The 19,065-nt window shown below is 38.4% G+C and overlaps 1 protein-coding gene across 1 annotated transcript in view; it reads left to right on the top strand.

Moving 5' to 3' along the window:
* LOC104548598 (utrophin-like) overlaps positions 1-19,065 on the top strand; it is a gene marked incomplete at its 3' end in the record, with an annotated part of 165,727 nt that overhangs the window by 115,138 nt on the left and 31,524 nt on the right. The window contains 1 exon segment of the mRNA XM_010194667.1: positions 16,571-16,743. Within this exon segment, the coding sequence (XP_010192969.1) occupies positions 16,571-16,743 (173 nt within the window).

The following is a 19,065-nucleotide window of genomic DNA, read 5'->3' as shown; positions in this document are numbered from 1 at the left end:
TGTGGTCAGTGGAGATGGGGTAAAGAAATTAGGTATGATGTAAAGCAGAGAGGCTAAATAAGAAAAATCCAATTACTTTAGAAGTTCAGAAACAGAAAACCCAGTGAATCCTAAAGCCTCTAATAGCTGCCTTCTAGCCTAATATCCTTCTTCTGATGCACAAAATAGATTAAGTTCTGCTTGATAGTCCTTGAACACACAAAAAATATAGTCAGTTTGTTTGCGTGTTAACCATGTTTAAAAAAAAATTAAAAATTAAGTGTCACTTGCATTATCTGATGATTTTTAAAAGCTGTTTGTGCTGCCAAACAACTAATATCAGGATGCATTTACTTAGTCATTGTGGCTTGTCATAAGTCAACCCTATAATGCATATTTATGACTATTTACTTTAAAGCTAATAAAGCTTTTATGAATAAATCTTTCAAGATTCTTTTAGTTCTTTACTAACATAGATTACTATTAGGATTGTCTTCTACTCCCTTAGCTTTCTACCCTGCTTTTAAGATTCTGATGCTGAAGAAGATGATGAGTAAAAAATCAAGAGATAATAAATGAACCGGAACATGTTCTGTAGTTAGAAAGTATAAGTGTATTTGTTATGAGGGTGTTTAGACTATAAGATCATCTTCAAGTTTGAAGTGATGTGTATGAGCTTTTGTGACCAAAGATCAAATGTGAATTTCTTAGAAATTATAATTTTTTTATTTCTTGAACTGTCTCTTTAATTCTGACAGAATATTTGAAGTGCTGTAGTGATTTTGTGCATTGCGTCTCTAGAGCCAAATGTCACTGCAGTGCACATTGCATTTATAGTGTCAAATCTAACTTCAGCAGTGGTTTGGAGTGAGGGCATGAGGTGGCTTTCTTGTTCCAAAAGGGCTTGTTGCAGAAAGGATGAAACAAAGTTCCCAAGGAGATATAAACACTTTCTGACTGATCAGAGGTGCTCTGTGATTTCATTTTCTGGCTCATGGTGATGCAGCAGTTTTATGTCCCGATTGGTGGCAACTTGATTAATGGAATTTAGCTTAACTGTTCTCCTTGTCGGTGAAACATTTACTGAATTTAGTAATAACCAGATGAGTTGTTTCCTCTTTATAGTGCCTAATCTTGAGAGAGGGTTCTTCTGAGATAAAGATGATTGACAGCATTCATTTAGGTGTATAATGGACACAGTGTAGATCAAAACGTAAATGAGACACAGCTACATGCTAGGAAACTAAATGGAATATAAAGTCAAGTTAGCTGAAAATGCTTGAGATTTCAGTTCTCCTTAGTTTTTTTAACTGTATTTCTCTGTAATCCTTGATAGCTATGCAAACTTATTACTGTGTCCAAATTCTTTCCAGGACAAAGTAGAGATGACGGGTGTCACTGCCAGAGCAGTCACTGGGAGCTTACTCCAGGGAAAAAATGTCAGATATGCTTAATAAGATAAAGTTCAAAAAGGAGAAAATAGCAGGTATGAGTGTACTGGGCTCAATTATGCCTCCCCTGTAGCAGAACTGTCATAGGTGTAGGAAGTGGTATGCTGGGGAGTGCGGGTGCCTGGAGGCAATTATGAACTTGGGAAGCATAAGCCTGCCAGGTACTGGGGAATGGGCAGCTGAGCAGAGAAAAGGATCTGCTATAACTTTTAAAAGACACAGTAAATCTTCTTCCTTACTTGTCCTGTGTTTCGGAGGAAGGTGGTTTCTTACCTTTTCATCCCCTATTTAGAAGTGCTTGCTGTGAACAGATGTGGGCTTTCAGGCAGCAGCCCCTACAGCACTGTGTGACTTGCATGCAGGAGTTGTGGAAATTCAATTCCCTGCACTCTTGTCCCTCTTCTACACCGGACGTGGTACATTCTCCCATTTTTACCCACTTTGCACAGCTACCTTGAAGCACCTCACTTCAGAAAAAACACAACAACATCTGAGAGGGTTACTTTCTGAAACTTTGAATTGCTCTTGTTCTCCCTTATAAGGTGTTGCTAAGCAAAGATTAGGTGTACTTGGCAGCTTCAGTGCTATCATTTACACACTAGAGGTGATAAAAAGGAATATCATTTATTTGTTTAAATTATTAACTACAGAGTTGGCTCAGGGGATCGTTACACAGATAGTGAAAAGAATGAATACTTTTTCTGAGCTATAACGTTTAAACCCTAATCTTATGGTGAGTTTTTAGGATTTAATCTCATGGTTTGAAAATTTATCTAGATGAAGATAGGGTTGTCCTATGGTATCAGTCATAAGGCTTTTAAAATAAACTGTCCATCAGATACTACTTTCTCTTTTATCTGCTCACAGCAAGAAGTACACTTCAGTTTGATTGGTGAGAACTTGTGTGCTGCTGCTTTGATACAGTAGCCACAGCACAAAAAAAATTAAATGTTAGTGGAACTTCCCTGTAGTCCAGGGTCATTGATCTCCTCAAAGTGAACTTTGAAGACAAACAAAAACTCCACCTTTTGAGTAAATTAGAATGGTATACTTTGGTATTTCTTGCCAGATTAGGAGAATGACCACCTGTGGTTTGATAGAACTGTTTAGTAGATATCAATTTGCTATATTCACAAGAGTAATTTTCTTATGGCTGTTTTACTATGGCATGTTAAAGTTAATTCAAAAGCATATTTATTTATAAATATTATAAGGAATTATACTCTTTTTAAATGCAGAAGATCATCTTACTAATGGTTATGCTAGAAATTCAAAATGCATTTGTTTTTATGTAGCAAATGCCTGGCCAGTATTCAAATATAGAAGTAAAAGTCCATGGCTGAAAAGCTTACAGTGAAGCAAATTTTAATGGCTGAGATTAAAGCTTGGATTGGACAGGGAGAGTCCAATTCCCAGTGGATTTTAAAACAACAACAACAAAAAACAAAAACAAAAAACAAAAAACAAACACAAAAACCCACCGCTAACTTGATCCAGGTAATACATCTTCTTGCAAGATAAAGCCACTTAGTTAACTGAGAATGTAAACCAAGATATACTGTAATAGAGCATAAAATAATACACAGGCAGACTGAGTTAAAAGGTTGTGCTTGGGTACTTAAAATGTGGCAAAATGATAAATTCTGCAGTCTGTCATGGCACTATACCTTTGTAGGTACTTGAGTCTAATGCCATTGCTTAGAAGTAAAGTAGGAAGGCGCTGCAATATTCAAATGAGTTTTTGATCCACAGATTTTGAGTTAGTGTTGTAGAATTTAAGATGCTCTGACAATCATTTATGATGAACTCTGAAGTTAAAATATGATTTTCATGATCATTCCACTATTTGGATTGAGTACTTTTCTAAAAACTACTAAATTAATCAACTTTTCATTGGTCAGTTTTAGTATGTTGAGAGATGGGTATCCTTTACCAAGTAATAAATATATAAACAAGCCTTTCTTCTTGTAGCAAATTATTTAAAAGGCGTTTATTTAATTGCCCCATGTATTATGGATGGATTTCATGAGGTTCTTCTCAGACTAAGCTGTCAGGGAGCTAGAAACGTCTCATCACAGTCAAGAAAACTTTAAAGAAAAATCTATTTTCAGGTTGGGCTAAATTATTAAAAGTCCCATGTTTTTAACTTGGGAAACTGGATGTTTACTCTGAGTGGAGGTTAACACAGCCTCTGGAATCTTTTCCTTGGCTTGGTTGCTTTGGCAGTCTGTCAGGTTACATTACTGCTAGTCTAACACTCTGTTTTATGTTTCACCCTTTTTAATAAAAATTCTAATAAGTAGATCTAAGACAACTTGATTTTGTTTCTGTGCAAAAAGAGCAGAGTTAGAGATGCTATAAAAGTCAGACATACCATGAGATGCCTCGTGGCTTGCTGATTTTTCCAGTATGATGATTGCAAGCAACTGCAACACATGGCTCCAGCAAGGTTGGTCCTACACTAAGGCTCGCTATCAATCAAACCCAGTACCAGGGTTTTACTAAGGAGTTGCTTGAGTGATTTGGCTTCTGGGAGAGGATATCAGCAAGGCTGTGCTGGAAATGCTCTCCTTAGTAAAACCCTGGTACTGGGTTTGATTGATAGCGAGCCTTAGTGTAGGACCAACCTTGCTGGAGCCATGTGTTAACTCTGTATTGTCAGTGCAGGAGAGGGCAGCTCTCCCTCCTGGTCTGATCATATTGACACCAAGTATTTTGCAAAACAGGAGAAAATACCACAGTGCTTTTGAACACGTGAATTTTTTGTGTTCTGGCCTGAAGCTGTGTGTCTTGAGTTGAAACCAGGATGTGTTGACTTGCTGTAACCACCCATTGACCTCTGTGTCCTTTACATCTGAGTAGCACAAGGGAACACTATTCTTTTAATCTTTTTGTCATTGTTACTCATTGCTGTGAGTCACATAAGATATACGTATACTCTGTGTATAGACAACCTGGTTCATTCACTCTTGACTTTCTTGGTGCTGTTTATTTTTCTCCTTTTCTTGTAGAAAAAACTTTTTTATCCTTTCTTTAGTTTGTATTCCAAAGTCAAATTGTGCTTAGAATGACAGTTTTCTTGTATTTTTTGCACATCATTTCAAGTATGAAGCACATTCTTTATAGTGTCTTTGCACTTAATCTTGTTTTGCGGATTAAAGTCTGAAAGACCTTTATCTTTTCTGACGTTAGACTTAAGATGTGTGTGTAAGATGATCTCCAAGCTCATCGGATATTTTTCCTTCCAGAGGCAATGGAATAACATTTTTTTTCTTTTTCCTTGCCTAGTTTTGCTTTCATTGGTTCTGCTGGTTCACTTGTTTGCAGTAGTGTAACACTCAGTTACTTCTGGATTTATGCTTCATAAAAAGTAGAAGTTTTTTAATTGAGTCTTTACAGTTTTTAGGTGTACAATTATGCTATTAGTTTTATAAACCCTGCATTAAGTGTCTTGCTAAATGATGAAGCCCTTAAGCCTGGATTTGCAGGGTGTGCAGTTCAGAACCCACCCCGAAAAACAGTTGTTAACAAATGTGATCGTAGCTGTGTGTCACAGGATGCTATGCTGACCTTCCTTTTTCTACCATTGGTAAAAGTGCTTTTCTATTGACGGTCCTTGCGTTTTGCAGGCTGCCGTTGGTAGCATTACCAATGGCTATAAAGTGCTGTTAGCTGGTTATATTAATTTTATTCAGTTTTATGATATTACTTAGGATGTAAAAAAAATGCACCAAACTGCTCTAGTACCAAAATGTAACAAGAAGTTTCATTGCGCATGATCTTTTGCAGCAGTACCTTGAACACATCAGTGGTACATTGCTTTCTAGTGTCTTAAATTCTCATTTTTGGATCTTAATATCTCCAAGAGTGTTTTGAAAGGAGGCTTTGTTACAGCACTGTTGGTGTTCTGCTCATTTTCAGCTGAAGATCATGTATTTACATGAGGGCTTACACTGTCAGAATGTGAATATATTTGGACTAACATTCAAGTATATAATCTGTGTGTGATCTGTAGTATTCATTATAAAATTCTATTTTCATTGCCTACAATGGTTGTAGGATTTTTTCTATGGAAAATTATGACAAAGCTGATAAGGAAATTTTTAGTAGCAATAACTAATGTAAAGCTGTCTTAAAATCTATGTTGTATTTCTAGAGCTTGTGATCCAACATTGCCATGTCTACAAAACTGCTGCCTTTGTAGAGGTTATATTAAATATATGTCAATATAAAGTTTATTTCAGTTACTTTGTTTTTCTTCTACAAATTCAGAATTTCTTAAATACTGCATTGAGCTTTCATGTGAAAGGGCCACTGAAAAAGTTGGTTTTCAGTACAGTTTTCAAAGCTGCTTTACTGGAAGTATTGGTCCAATATTTTGTATATGTGTATATCTTTGATTACTTTTTATAGTATTCTGCAAAATGGTACCTATCCACCTCAGAGGGCATTTAAATTTGCATCTGATAGTATTGAAAGATCTAGAATGTATGCTTTTTTGATGACAACAGAAAATTGGGGAACAAATTGTCTAGAAAGGAAGCTTGAGAATAAATATAAAATTAATGTTGCATATTTTGATACAGTCCTGGAGTTATGAAGCTTCATTATAATCCAGCCAGACTCCCATTTTCATTTCTATATGCACTAGTGATTCTGAAGTGGATTTGAATGCTGTTTTCTTCCTGTTTTGCAAGGGTTTTTTTTCTGCAAGAGCAGCAGAAAGAAGCCTTAGTGTGTACGAGAGTCAGGATTGAAACTTTGTGTCTGTCTTGTAGAAGAAAAGAGATTTTCAAATACAGATTGTAGTTAAATGTCTTTCAGGATGCTTTTACTTTCTCGCGCTAATGCATTTTTTTTCCTTCTGTAAGTGGTTAATTTAGGAAAGAACAGTATTTGAACATGACTTTAGATACCGTTGCATTAATAATTGGACCTTTTGCTTCCATAAGCAGTGGAATAAATTCAGATAGTTCGTGCTGACATGTCAGTTGTGCAGTAAAGCTGGTCTACTTCTGCTGCCTTTGTCTGGAAAACTTTTCTCATTGTATTTTGCAAGCACTTCTGCAATTTGTGTAATATGCCCATATAAAACATACAGACAGGTAGATGGCAAAGTATAAATAAAATAAGCAAAAATCCTGCTAATGCCGATACTTTTATTTTCCCCTCCAGAGTTTATTTTTAAAATCTCAACCCATCCTGGCTATATCAATATAACACACTAGCCGAGAAAAATTTTAACGACAGTTTTGAGTTTTGCCATTAGTGACTTTACTGGTACTTCATATGGCAGTGGGGTGAAATAAAAAGAAAGTAAAAGCAGTAGGTGATTCCCAATGTGGTCACAGGAGAAATAGTTGTCACAGGTTTTGCAAGTGATGGTTTGTTGGTTTGGTTTTAATGATGCTTTCTCTGACTTGCTGGCAACTATTACGGAAGCTGTTTTTGGCACTTGAGTAGTGTGTGGTTGTACAGAAAGCATTAGGAGTGGCTTAAATAGGCCTTCACAGGCAGACACGGTTTCCAGTGGGAATGGTTTGAAACACAGTGATTTCCCAGTAGCCACCCTTGGGGTGTCAGGTTTCCTGCGGGCGAGCAGAGGCTCATATGAAAACAATCTGCGTGCGCCAAGCCTGGGCAGCGGGCGTCTGTAGGTTTGGGGAGCACTGGTTGCTTTTACAGCTCCGAAGCCTGTTTAGTCACTAAATTGTCACCTTTCCTTTCCAGAGGAAGGAACAGGGGCGAGTGAGAGGTTTTGGTCCAGGGTTTCTACAGCCATAGGGGTGGCAGTGGTTTTCCAGTGGAGAGGCCTCCAGGAAGGGGGAGTGTGCTTGGCTTCAGAGCAGCACCGGGGCTGCTGGAAGGGAGGATGCTGGTTACAATAATAAACAAATGCTGGCAATAGATTACGACACGGCTGTCAGAGCAGACAGGACCAAAGGAGGAGATCCTCAGCAAAGGCTTCAGAGGTTGCAGCAGGATCCTTTGCTGGAGATTTTTTTTTTTCCTAAACAAAGGAAGTGACTTTTTAGATTTCTTTTAACGGGCCTTGGCTGTTCAGTGGGGCAGCATCCCTTGGGTAGAGGGAAGGGGGCTGGACGTGGCTTGGTTACTGCCATAGCAACACCAGACTGCTGGTGGCCACCTGCGAGGAAGGCAGGCAGAGGAGAGATGGTGTCCTGTCTGGTCACACTGCTGTGTTTCTTAGGCTGAAGTGTGCCTTGTCCCATTTCAACTTCCCTGAAAAGCTGGCTTTTGGTGCTTTCTATAAACAGAAGTTTCTCTGGGGACTTTTTTTTTCTTTTTTTTTTTTTCTTTCTTTCTTGTATTTTTTTTTCCCTTGAATGGAGCAACATAGAAGGACTTTCTCCTCCTCCCTACCCTCTGCATTCATCATATACCAGCAGAGTATAGCTTCTCTTGCCTGGGGTCATTGAGACCAAACTTTGAGCTTGAGGCCTGTGAAGAAGCACTTGGAGCTTGCAGGCCATTGCCAAGGTGAGCTGGAGGCAGTCCTGGCCAGGCGTGGAAACGACAAGATCACCATGGGGCCAGGTTAACCCTGCAAGGAGCTTCACCTGGTGTCAGCTGCTCACCCTCAGGTGCCCAGCCCGTGAGAAGGAGAGGGGACAGGAAGGCTGTGACAATGGTGCTGCATGAACTGCCCCTGGTGGAACACAGCCTGGCAGAGGGGCACGTGCGGGAGCTCTTGGAGAGTTTTCAGATGGTATAGGTGGAAAAAGAAAGAAATCTTTTGCAGGATATAGACCTGGCTTGGAGGACATACCAGGAACATGTGGGCTTTGGGGAATGCTTGACGATGATTGGCCTGAACTTCAGCTTATGTGAGCTGCTGACAAAATTTGAAAAGGTATGATAAGCAGTTTCATATACCTACGCTTTTGAAAAAAATTATGCCTTTGAAAACTGCACAATAAAAAGGGCAGGCTGATGTTAAGCTTAGGTTTTCTGTGTTGCTGTTAGAGTCCTCATGTGACCTCTGTTTGACTGCCTCTCAAATGTGGAAGTCTAATGCTGCTTCTCTTCCCCATTTCAGATCCTACAAGATTTGCTTTAGAGCATGTGCTCTGATTTTTTTTTTTAAATTATTTTTTTCTAAAGGAAATGATCGAAAAGTTTGGACTTTTGAGAAGCCAAGAGCATAAGGGGACTTTCCAGGATGCCTGTGACCTTGCTTCATTATTGTCATAAAGGAAGTGCTCCGCAGTACGCTGTTCAATTTAGTTGAATGTTATCTTAGTCAAATTAGAAGATCTCATGATGGCTTTTATAAGTAGAATTACTTCCAGTAAATGTGCCACTTCTCCTGTAATTTCATTTGTTATTCTGTTATTCAAGCTAGTTACCCTTTCTCTTACAGGACATTTGGTAACAGTAATGCTAAGAGGCTTGGCTTTGCAGAGACTGTTATGATTAGTGAGAGACAGAAGACTGCTCAAAACCAGATTGTTTTCATCTAATTGTCAGCACTTCCAATGAAACCTGGATCGTATGTTTGTAACCATTGTTAGCTTGGCTTTGCATGCTGTATTTTGTTTTGTTTTGTTTTAATAATGCTTCTCCATACAAACTTCCTTTACCCTGTAAGACCAGAGTCTATAACAAAACATAGAGTAGTTTATTTACACATTAAGATAAAACCCATAAATACTGTGTTCACAAAGCAGGAGAGCAGAATGTAAAGCCTGATTCTGTGGTTTTTCTATCCTACAGCTCTAAACTTCAGTATATGTTGTTTATTTGTTTGTTTTTTCTAATACAAATCAGCACAGTAGTATAATGGGTATTACTAAATGAACCTAAACGTCTCAGAAAAGAAAATTAAGCTTGTTTTCTGTGTGTGGGTGTGTGAGTATATAATGTTAATTTCAGAATCATAATGAGCCTGGGTTCTCATAAGACTGTTGTAAACTGGTTTGGATTTCTCAGGTTTTTTAAACTCTTGTATTTTTACTTCCTTACGACAGTAAACTTTGGAGCTAATGAGGCAGATACTGTTCAGCATCCCATCAGTATCCCTGCTCTTTCAGAAATAGCTAATAGTAACAGCAGAAGCATTTGTGACGTGATTTCTTTGTTGTATAGATCACTTTATCCTCTCTTGCTCCCAGTCTGTCAGTGGGCTTCACTCCTCTCTTGTAGTTGCTGCTGGGAGCCTGTAAAGATTAGGACATGTGCTGAACTCTTCGAGGTGCTTCACGATGTGGTTAAGACAGGAGTTTCCAAACCAATGTTTCTGATGTTTTTTGAACCATACAAGCCCAGGCATTTGCAAACTCCAGACTCTTCCCTATGATTTTGAATATTCCAATGTCTTATTTTGTCTCAAGGGAATTGATTGTAGCAATTCTCAACAAAAACAAAACTTAGAGCTCTGCTGTACTTTTTAGCCTGAAATTTACTGTGTCATTTTTTTGTCTGCTGTGCTGAATTTTGCAATGCAACATAGGAGAATTGCTGGAGTGCTTGGTGCTAGAGAAGAAAGCTAGTGTTTCAATTGGTGAACTATTTAGCAAGTTTTCTTCTTTTCTTTTTTTTTTAGCAGTATTCCCCCTTCCTTCTCTGCTTCATCTTTCCATCTTCTGATTCCTCACACACCTATCTTGTTCTTCCTAACTGAGGGTGTTGCTGCCAGTAGAAACAGCATTATGACAGTGATCCTGGCTTGCAAGCTAATTTTGGCTTTCTGAATTCACTAATATATGTTCTGAGGGGAGAATTACGAGCGTTACTGTGCTCGTAATGCAGAAGCCAGATGGCATTCGCAGAGGCTTGCAGGGCACTCCCTTCCTATGCAAAAGCAGAGTCGCATTACACTGGAGTGGGCAGGGACACTCTGGCTTTGTTCAGCTGCAATTATGTGACTGCTGGAATTAGTGTTAACAGATTTATGATGCCCCTCACATGCTGAGTCAATGCCATGCGATGGAGCCACAGAAGTTGTTGGAGGCAGGCTGGTATTCTCAGGCTTCCTAAGTGCACCATCATTCTTGAGATGAGTTGAATCCTTGCCCACACTATATGTCACCTGTTAAGGTACTATCCATTAGGTTTAAGTGTAAGTCAAGACAGCTTTTTGGAAACTTAGTGTCGGTTCAAGGCTTTTGGTAGTACAGGCATTTGAAAATTAGATGTGAAAAATATCCCAAAACTGTTTTTTCCCCAAAAAAAGTTTTTTTTCCTTCCTGAAATATCTGAGAGCTTAAGTACTAATTAAGTTTCTGTCAAATCTAAAGCCAATTGCTTTTGTGAATTGCTTTGATTTTGTAATATAGTTGCAGTGGCTGTAATGATAACCAGTGTGTTTTGTGTATGACACTTTAGAGAGGTTTAATGTCTGTCTGTATACACACTTCTGCAACTGGTGGATTTATGGTAATGGCAATTCTGCCCAAGGCTCTTGCATATGTACAGCATTCTGAATGTGAAGTCATTGTAAACTGATTGCTTAACAGCCGCTGCCACTGCAGGCCTCTGATGCAGCCAATGGGACGAGCCTTTCTAAAATTATGACTGTCCTCTGACACGAGAGGAGAGACTCCCTGGATGAGATCAGTACCCAGACTCTTCAGAGATGTTTCTTTTTTTAACTGTCTCCTTTTGCAACAGTATCCCTCTCTCACTGCCACCTCTAGCATTTGTAAGAAAAAGAGCAATAAAAGTCCTGTTTCCCTTTCACAATGGCCACTTTCGTAAACTTGTATCATGCCCTAATTCTTACCCCATCTTTAAGAGTCATCAAAAAGTGAAAAGCTCTGAGTGAAGTGGAGGCTAAAGGGAACATCTGACACAGCAGTGTTCCCAGAGGCAGTTGGCAGCAGCAGGTAAAATGTATCTGGTTCAGTATAGACTAAACAATCTGATGTTTCAAAAAAAATTAAAAAATCCTTTCCCTTGCTACCTGCTGTGAGACCTCAAAGGATGATGTTCTGGCTGATGTCTGTGGCATTATAGTTGCATCCTCAGGTTGACACTGACTTTTTTTCCAGCTGAAAGAGTTTTCTGCAGATATATTGGTAAGCAGTCATCACCTTTATTCCTGACCTCTGAAAGAGGCAAGTGCAGCATTTCTGTAACTCTGTCGTTGCTGACTTGAACATTGTCAGTGAGGGCAATGGGCAGTCATTTCTGTGGGGCTTGCAATTCTTTGTACCTGAACCAAGCCTGCTGTTCTGTTCTGTTCACAAGCATGATTTGTATTGGGTAGAAGTACAAAACTACCCTGGCAAAATAGGGTAAATTTTGCTGGGAAAAATGCAGTTCTTCAAGTTATTTTTCATTCATGAGAAGTCAACCTCAACACTACTAACTCCTCTTAAGATCTTAATATGGTTCAAAAACCACAACAGTTTGCCTGTTCTGTGGCTTGTATCTAGGGATTAAAATTATGTAGCAGTCTGTGTGTCAGCACAAAACGCTTACTGTCCTGTGACACGGCATCAACATTGGACCTGCGTGTCCATTTCTAGCAAGCCACATGTAGTTTGTGTGCCCTATCTTGCCATCCCTGCTCTGCGATCAGATATTTATAGAATATCAGTGAAAATCTGTTTCCTAATGAACATAAAAAGAGTTAAAAATTGGGGTATAGTACAGAATTTGGCTGTGTATAGTGGATAAGTCCTATGCATAACTTTTAAAAAACGCTGTGAAGTTATGACTTTGTATAGAATGCTACTAACCTTTTTTTTGTAAGAGACTGAGTTGAATTTTCTCTCATATCATATGTATTAAAAACTTGATTGAAGGATCCTGATAACAGAATCTGTAATATTATAGGAACATATATTTATTTACCTTACAGAAGGAAGTAACCTCCCTGTTTATATCTGTGTATCAAAAAACTCAAGTGCTCAAGGATTCTTAATGGAGAGAATGGAAAACAGCAATGTTTTGTGTGTTAAAATGCATCATTTCTTCCACTTTAATTTTGGTGTGGAGTTTTCTTCCACCAGTCATTTTTTTACCTTCAACGGGAGGGTTCAGGCCCTTTAAGGAGGAAAATATTTTGCTTGTGTTAAGGGCAATATACCAATGAAGACAGTATAAACAAATAAGATCTGATAAAACATGAGTGGAAGTGAGTAGGCTAACAGCTTAGGGGGTTGCAGAGTGAATAAGAGGCCCTTTGCAGTCATCATTCAGAAAAAAAGGCACTAGAATGCCCATCATCATGAGGATGCCATTGGTTTGCATTTGGCTTTAATAGTTTCCAAAGGACAACTGTGTCTACAGTTGTAATTGTTTAAAACAACCTTGCTTTCTTCAAGGAGGAAAAGCAGAAAAAAAAGTTTGATGGCTGGTTGACATTGGAGTTGGAGTCACAAAGTTTGGTACTGTTCAAATATTTGTCATGCACTTTCTTTTACCCTGGGAAAGTCACTCTAATCTACCTTTGGGCTGTTTCAGTAGCAACTCTGACTGGAGTCAGCTATGTCTTTGGGTCCGGTTCAGAATCACCATCTATAGCATTATTGAGTGTGATACGCCATATTTATACATTCTTTAAAGACATATGCTCTTTAGTTGTCATTCCATGATAATCTAGTATTTTGTTTGATTGATATTAAAGCAAGAAGTAGGCTTCTTATTATGGAGACAAGCTTTAAAATCAGATCTAAGCATAACATGAAGACATTAATCCTGCAGGTAAATCATCTGCTATGAGAGGGGTAGAGAGAGAGAGAAGCAAAGAAGTCTAAGGATCCGAATGGAGATAAGGGGATTTTGAAGTCACCAGGCCAAAGTGGAAAAGATGGGCATAGTTTGATCTTCATTCTTAAAAGGAATTTAAGAAAAGTGGCAACCTGGCTAGGGTGAAGTAGGTATATAAGTGTCAGCCTAGCTATTTCTTCTTTCTGTCTTTCAAAACTTTGAAACTCGCACCTTGATTTATATATAGGATGAATTCTTTCCTTGAAGAGCCTTCTTTTAATTTAGGACCTTAATCCTGCAAGCACTTGGTCATGTAAACAGACCTCATAACAATGAATTATAAATCCAGTTTAATGGATATATGCACATAAATATTTGTACAATAATCAAAATATGGCATCTTTACAGTATTACTTCCAAAATTTAAGTTCATAAAGCTATTTATCTACAGTTTTAGACCTATGAATTTCTGCTAGCCAGAAGTCCTTTTCTGTTTGCAGTGTATTTATTTCTTTAGGTTTCTTTTTTGTGGTGTTTGTTTGTTTGTTTGTTTTGCATGAACAAGGAGAGCACCTGGGCCCAGACCCCCTTTGCATTGGGCTAAGAATGATGGTATTTCATGACTGTGTCCCCTTCTTTATGTTGCAAAAGCAACAGGATTTTCTTTTCTCCTCTTCTCCTGCATCCTCCAGAGTGTTGACTGTGTGACTTTGGATATGGGAACTTCTATGTAATAATAGGAAGTGTTTAGAATGGCTTTTAAAGTACTGAAAAGTTGGAATTGGATTACCTCTTATTACAGTTAATCCTAGTTGGAGCCTGAGCAGGGATAATCACCTTTTTTAATCCCTTTTTGCCACACAGAGGACAATAGAGAAGAATATGGAGAATCAGTGACTAAGAATAAGGCAGGAGAAAAAGAAATAATAGGTCAGGATGGACATGTATTGAGATGTGTACAGAATGGATAGAGGTCTTCCTACTTTTAAATAAGAAATTCTAAGGGAGGGCAACACATTTACAAATCTCATAAGAACTGAAAGATTATGATAACACAATGAGTGAAGGAGATTGGCAGCAATTGACAGTAAACTTGGGATGAGGTTGGATCCCATCATCCTTGTTAGCCTTCCAGTAGAGGACAAGACCTGAATAAAAATCTTTATGATCATCTATATCATTATTAGAGATAACTAACTTAATGTGTCTGTTGCCTTTAGCCATTTTTCACATCCCACCTTCCTGCTGCCCTTCTTCCGTGTGCACGTTGATATGGGACATGTTATTCGGATTTCTCTCTCTCTTTTTTTTGAGGGTTGTGATGCACTGGCATTCATTAACTTTAATATTAGTCCTCTTGGTTTATCCATCATATGGCTGTGCTGCTTTTTTTTTGGTGTAAAATGGAAATCAGAAAAGAGAAAGAAAAGTTAATGAGTGAAGTTGATTCTTTGAACTGAGCTGTCACAAAGTGGCCATCACAGATGGGACTCAGGAATGCAAACAGCAGATTTATTGTGCCTTAATCAATGTAGCATGATGACTGGCGAATCCAAAATTCAAGCTCATTTTGAATGAAACGTTTTTAATCATGCATGCCTAAGTGTCCTCTCAAATTTAATCAAGCTAGAATATTTTACAAAGGTTCTCCACAGTTTCAGAATGAATGTTGTGATTGTAGAATGGAAGATCAGAGGTCAGTTTGTTTTCAACAGATTTTTCTTTTGTAACCTTAAGGAGGCGTAGAAATTAATATGGTATGGCCAGACTTCCGCAGCACAGATTAGCGTGCAACTAACATTGTAACTGCTGTAAATGTTTGTGTCTCCTGGTGTCCGGACTTGAGCTGGTTTTCACTGGGTGAAACTACTTGCACGTTGGAGGCATAAGGACTAGATCTGCAACTGTATTCAGATTTGTTTAAACTGGCGACTGTGCAGTCCCATTTGAATTTGCTGATCATCAGACTCTGCCATTTCTGGTTTTCCATTATAGATGGCATTGCTTGTATCTGATTTTAGAATGGTGATTTTTATCAGGTTAGTTTAAAGGCAACAAAAGTGTCTTTTTACATGTTTTAAAGTGGTAAAACTCAGGAGAAAGAATAGGTCATTGTCCAAAGTCACGTAGTAGCTCAGCTAGAGAGCCAGATTTTCACTGTTGCCTTCCTCCCTCTCACCCCTCACCCCTTTTTGCTATCTGTCTCTCCTCCCCCACTTCTCCAGCTGTATCCTTACTTATTTATACTTTCTTCCCTAACAGAAGAAAGCTTTCATATTCATACCTACTTTTCCACTGTTTCCAACTATCAATAGTAGATGTGCAAGCAACCATTCTAAGACACAGGACTATGGCTTGAGGATTGGGAGGTACATGAGACCCCTCCTTTCCTGCTCCTGGGAAGAGAGGAAGATTATTGAAGAGTTGTCTGGAAGAGTAAAAACCTTTAAGGGATTTCAGTTATTGAATTTCTTCCTTTGCAAAATGAGTGTCTTTGTATCTGCATCAAGTTCCTGTCACAGTCTTCACTGATTAATCCTGTTGAGATAGCCAATACATCTCCTGGCTCTCCACACATATATATTGTGCTATTAGAGTATACATAGTTGTATAAATGTTAGTAAGCATTGGTAGTGATGCAGGAAGTTTTGTTTGCTCTTATAATGTGTTTTAAAAATAATACTGTGCTTGGTTAGATGAAGACAACATCTGTAATGCGTTTCTTGAAGCATATGGGGGTTGGAATAAAATTTGTTTAATTTCTAAGGAGAGGAGAAATGCGTAAGCTGAATGGAAAACACAAGCACTCTTTTTTTTTTTAGTATTTACTGTGAAATTGAGATTATGATACATCCTGCTGTTTTATGTCTACCTCTCCATATATTACAGGCCATGGTGTACAGTTGTTTAAATGTAAAAATAGGCTTGTGGTAGCTGTAGTCATTTAGCTGCAGTTTAAGGACATAGGTTTTAGTTAAAAGCTTTTATTGCATATGACCTAAAGCACTACATAGAGTTTGAATTTCACTGGGTTGTGTAAGTCTTCTGTAATGTTTTATTTCAAAGAGGAAAGAAACAACATAGCCAAGGCTGAATCTGCGTATTTTCTGAGCAGGAAACAATTTCTAGTGCATTTGCAAATGCTGCATTGTGTGAAATGTATGGAAGAAGAGTATACAATTAGTTACCTACAAAATCACACAGAGAACCTGGAGTTTATAGTTCTAAGTCCTGTTTCATGGTCAAGGATGACTTTCAAACTCCTTTTGTCACACTTAAGAAAGCTGGACCTTGTATAATGATGTTTATAGGGTTGTAGGTTTTCCCCTCTGCATCTATTTTCAGAATCACCCCAGAAAGTCAATCTAGGTGCTATGTCCTAGTGCTTAGGGATACTAATGAAAATAGCACTCCCTTTGTTTATGAACTAAGATGTTTGGACTTTTTTGCTGATATTTCAGGACATCCAAGCTGAGATTGATGCCCACAATGACATCTTTAAAAGCATTGATGGAAACAGACAGAAGATGGTGAAAGCCTTGGGAAACACTGAGGAAGCTGCCCTGCTCCAGCACCGGCTTGATGACATGAACCAGCGCTGGAATGACCTGAAGGCAAAGTCAGCTAACATCAGGTAAGTGATGAAAATGTCAAGATATGAATGGGGAACAGTCGCTGTCTTCTAAAAGGTTTGAGAAATATGACCAGGACATTGAAGTGAAATCTCTATGTTCTTTCATAAAGGACCCCTGAGCACAAATATAAAAACTTAGTGCATTTGCTCACCATGAAGGCTTAACTACTTGTTCTCTCTCCAAAGCTGCGCAGTTGTAACTTGCCCATTTGTACTAAATTTTTCAGAAAGTATGTTGAACCTTTCCTTACTGTAAATCTATAGCAATATCAATGAAGTAATTCTGTGAATCTACAGCTATTGTGAGGAGAAATCAGGGGTTTGTTGTTTCTGTTTTTTACCACTGAAATGAATAATTTGATAGGACTTGCATCGTGTCTTGATCCACATTGGGAGTAATTCTTTTTATTGCTACTATTCGATTAAGAAATGTTTTCAATTACATACTAATCTAGGAATATATTTTACAATTTTTTGACCCTGCTAGTGCCAAGCTCACTGATTGTCCAAGTGTAGTCATGGTTAAAAATCTCTGCAATGTCAGTTTGGAAGTAGATATTACCACATTCAGTAATGTGAATAAAATTCCACATTAAAGTGAATTGCATAGAAATGAATTTCTAGAGCTTTTATGTGCAACTGGTTGCTTGTTGGTTAAATGAAACTGTTCTTTCAACAGTACAAAACAATGTTAAACATTCATATGAATTTTCCAAAGGCCAGAAAAAATGACTTGAGCTTGGAATTCAGGCACAAGAGTTTGAAAGAGTGAGATAGAGGGAAAATGTAACCTTTACTTTTTGTCTCCAGTTATTCCATCACCAGCCTGCTAAATGGTTAAGTAAAACTCATAAATTGACTCCATGGAAGTCCACGAGCAGAGCTTGAACCAGAACCACCAAGAAGTTTGGTATGGGAGCTTGCAGAGACTGGTCCCACCACACAAGTAGTTTAATGCAAGAGCTATCTTGCAAAAAACTTGAGCTATTATGAGTTCGACTCACAAATAAATCAATGTGAGAAAAGAAAAAAACCATGCTCATAAGATAATAACTTAGCAACTCCGGAGTTCTAGCAAGAATAATTTGGTTGATTGGTCTTTCCTGGGGTTGATCGTAATTTGGGAGAAATTGATGGCCAAAAAAAAAGACGTTCAAACTACTTATCCTGCCCAGCTGTGAGTTCCAAGGCAGTAGTACAGAGGCAGCGATTATATGGTGAATGCTCAATAAAGTGGGAGTGCTGGCTCTTCTGAATGCAAACTCATCACTTCTGCGTAGATATGACATGTGCATCCCACTGGGCAGCATTAATGTTTGCAGTGTTTGTGTTACTCTGCTGGTACCTGCAGTGCTGCAGAGCCACGTGTCACTGAGCTGCAGTAGAAGATAGGCAGGGAAGAAGAGAATACTGGAGCAAATATGAAAGAAGTAAATTAGCCTCTCAGATCTCAGTTGCCACTGAAAGGAGCATGGCATTTCTGAGTTCATGTATTTTGCCCTGTTCTTTGATTGCAGTTCACTTTTCTAACTTGGGCAAGAGTGATAAAAACCTTCATAGGGAAATAATAAAGCATAGAACTGGTTTGAAGTCTGTGTTGATGTAGCTGTTTGCCTTCAACTTTTTATTTCTTGTTGTACCTTATTTCAAGGATGAATTGGAAAGCAAAACTCTATGGATGAGTCTTGTGAGAACAGCACGTAACCATGCTAGATGCTAGGACTGACAATTGAAAAATCTGATTGCTTTGTGATGGCATTTAGCTTGGGATAGTGCTTTGAAATTAATGTTTCTGTAAGAATTTTAGAAAGTTTTCAGCTATGTGTACATTTTGATTACATTGCTTGCTTGAAAGTACTTCTCTCCCTTTTAGGATAGTATGAGATTTTTCTTCATCACGTCATTCCTCTGAGCTGATGGTGCTAGTCACTCCGTTGGCTTGACTTCCTTGCTACTGTAACTAAAAGGGGTTCCAAACTGAAAAAGCAGCACTTTTGTGACAAAAGTTTAAATACATACAAACGACTTAAACCTGTACTTGTAGTGACTATGATGGCACCTGTGAGGACTATATCTCTCCTTGAAATTACTTGTAGACTTATTCATGCTGCTTTCTTTTTCTCTCTTTATTTTCTTATTCCCAGAAAGAAAACAAAGCTGCAGATTTGTGCAGGTCTGTCTTTTAAAGCCAAATATTTAGGAGAGATTCTTTTCTCCTAAGGCAGGAGGTGTGAGGGCGTTAGTGTTTGGGGGAAGGTAGAGGTGAAAGTATGGGAGAAACAGAAGGCTATTTGGACCACCCACCAATCTTTTTTACTCCAT

Source organism: Mesitornis unicolor, unplaced genomic scaffold, assembly GCF_000695765.1.
Source record: "Mesitornis unicolor isolate BGI_N332 unplaced genomic scaffold, ASM69576v1 scaffold1691, whole genome shotgun sequence".
NCBI lineage: Eukaryota > Metazoa > Chordata > Aves > Mesitornithiformes > Mesitornithidae > Mesitornis > Mesitornis unicolor.
This window is presented reverse-complemented; position numbering and strand designations above follow the sequence as displayed.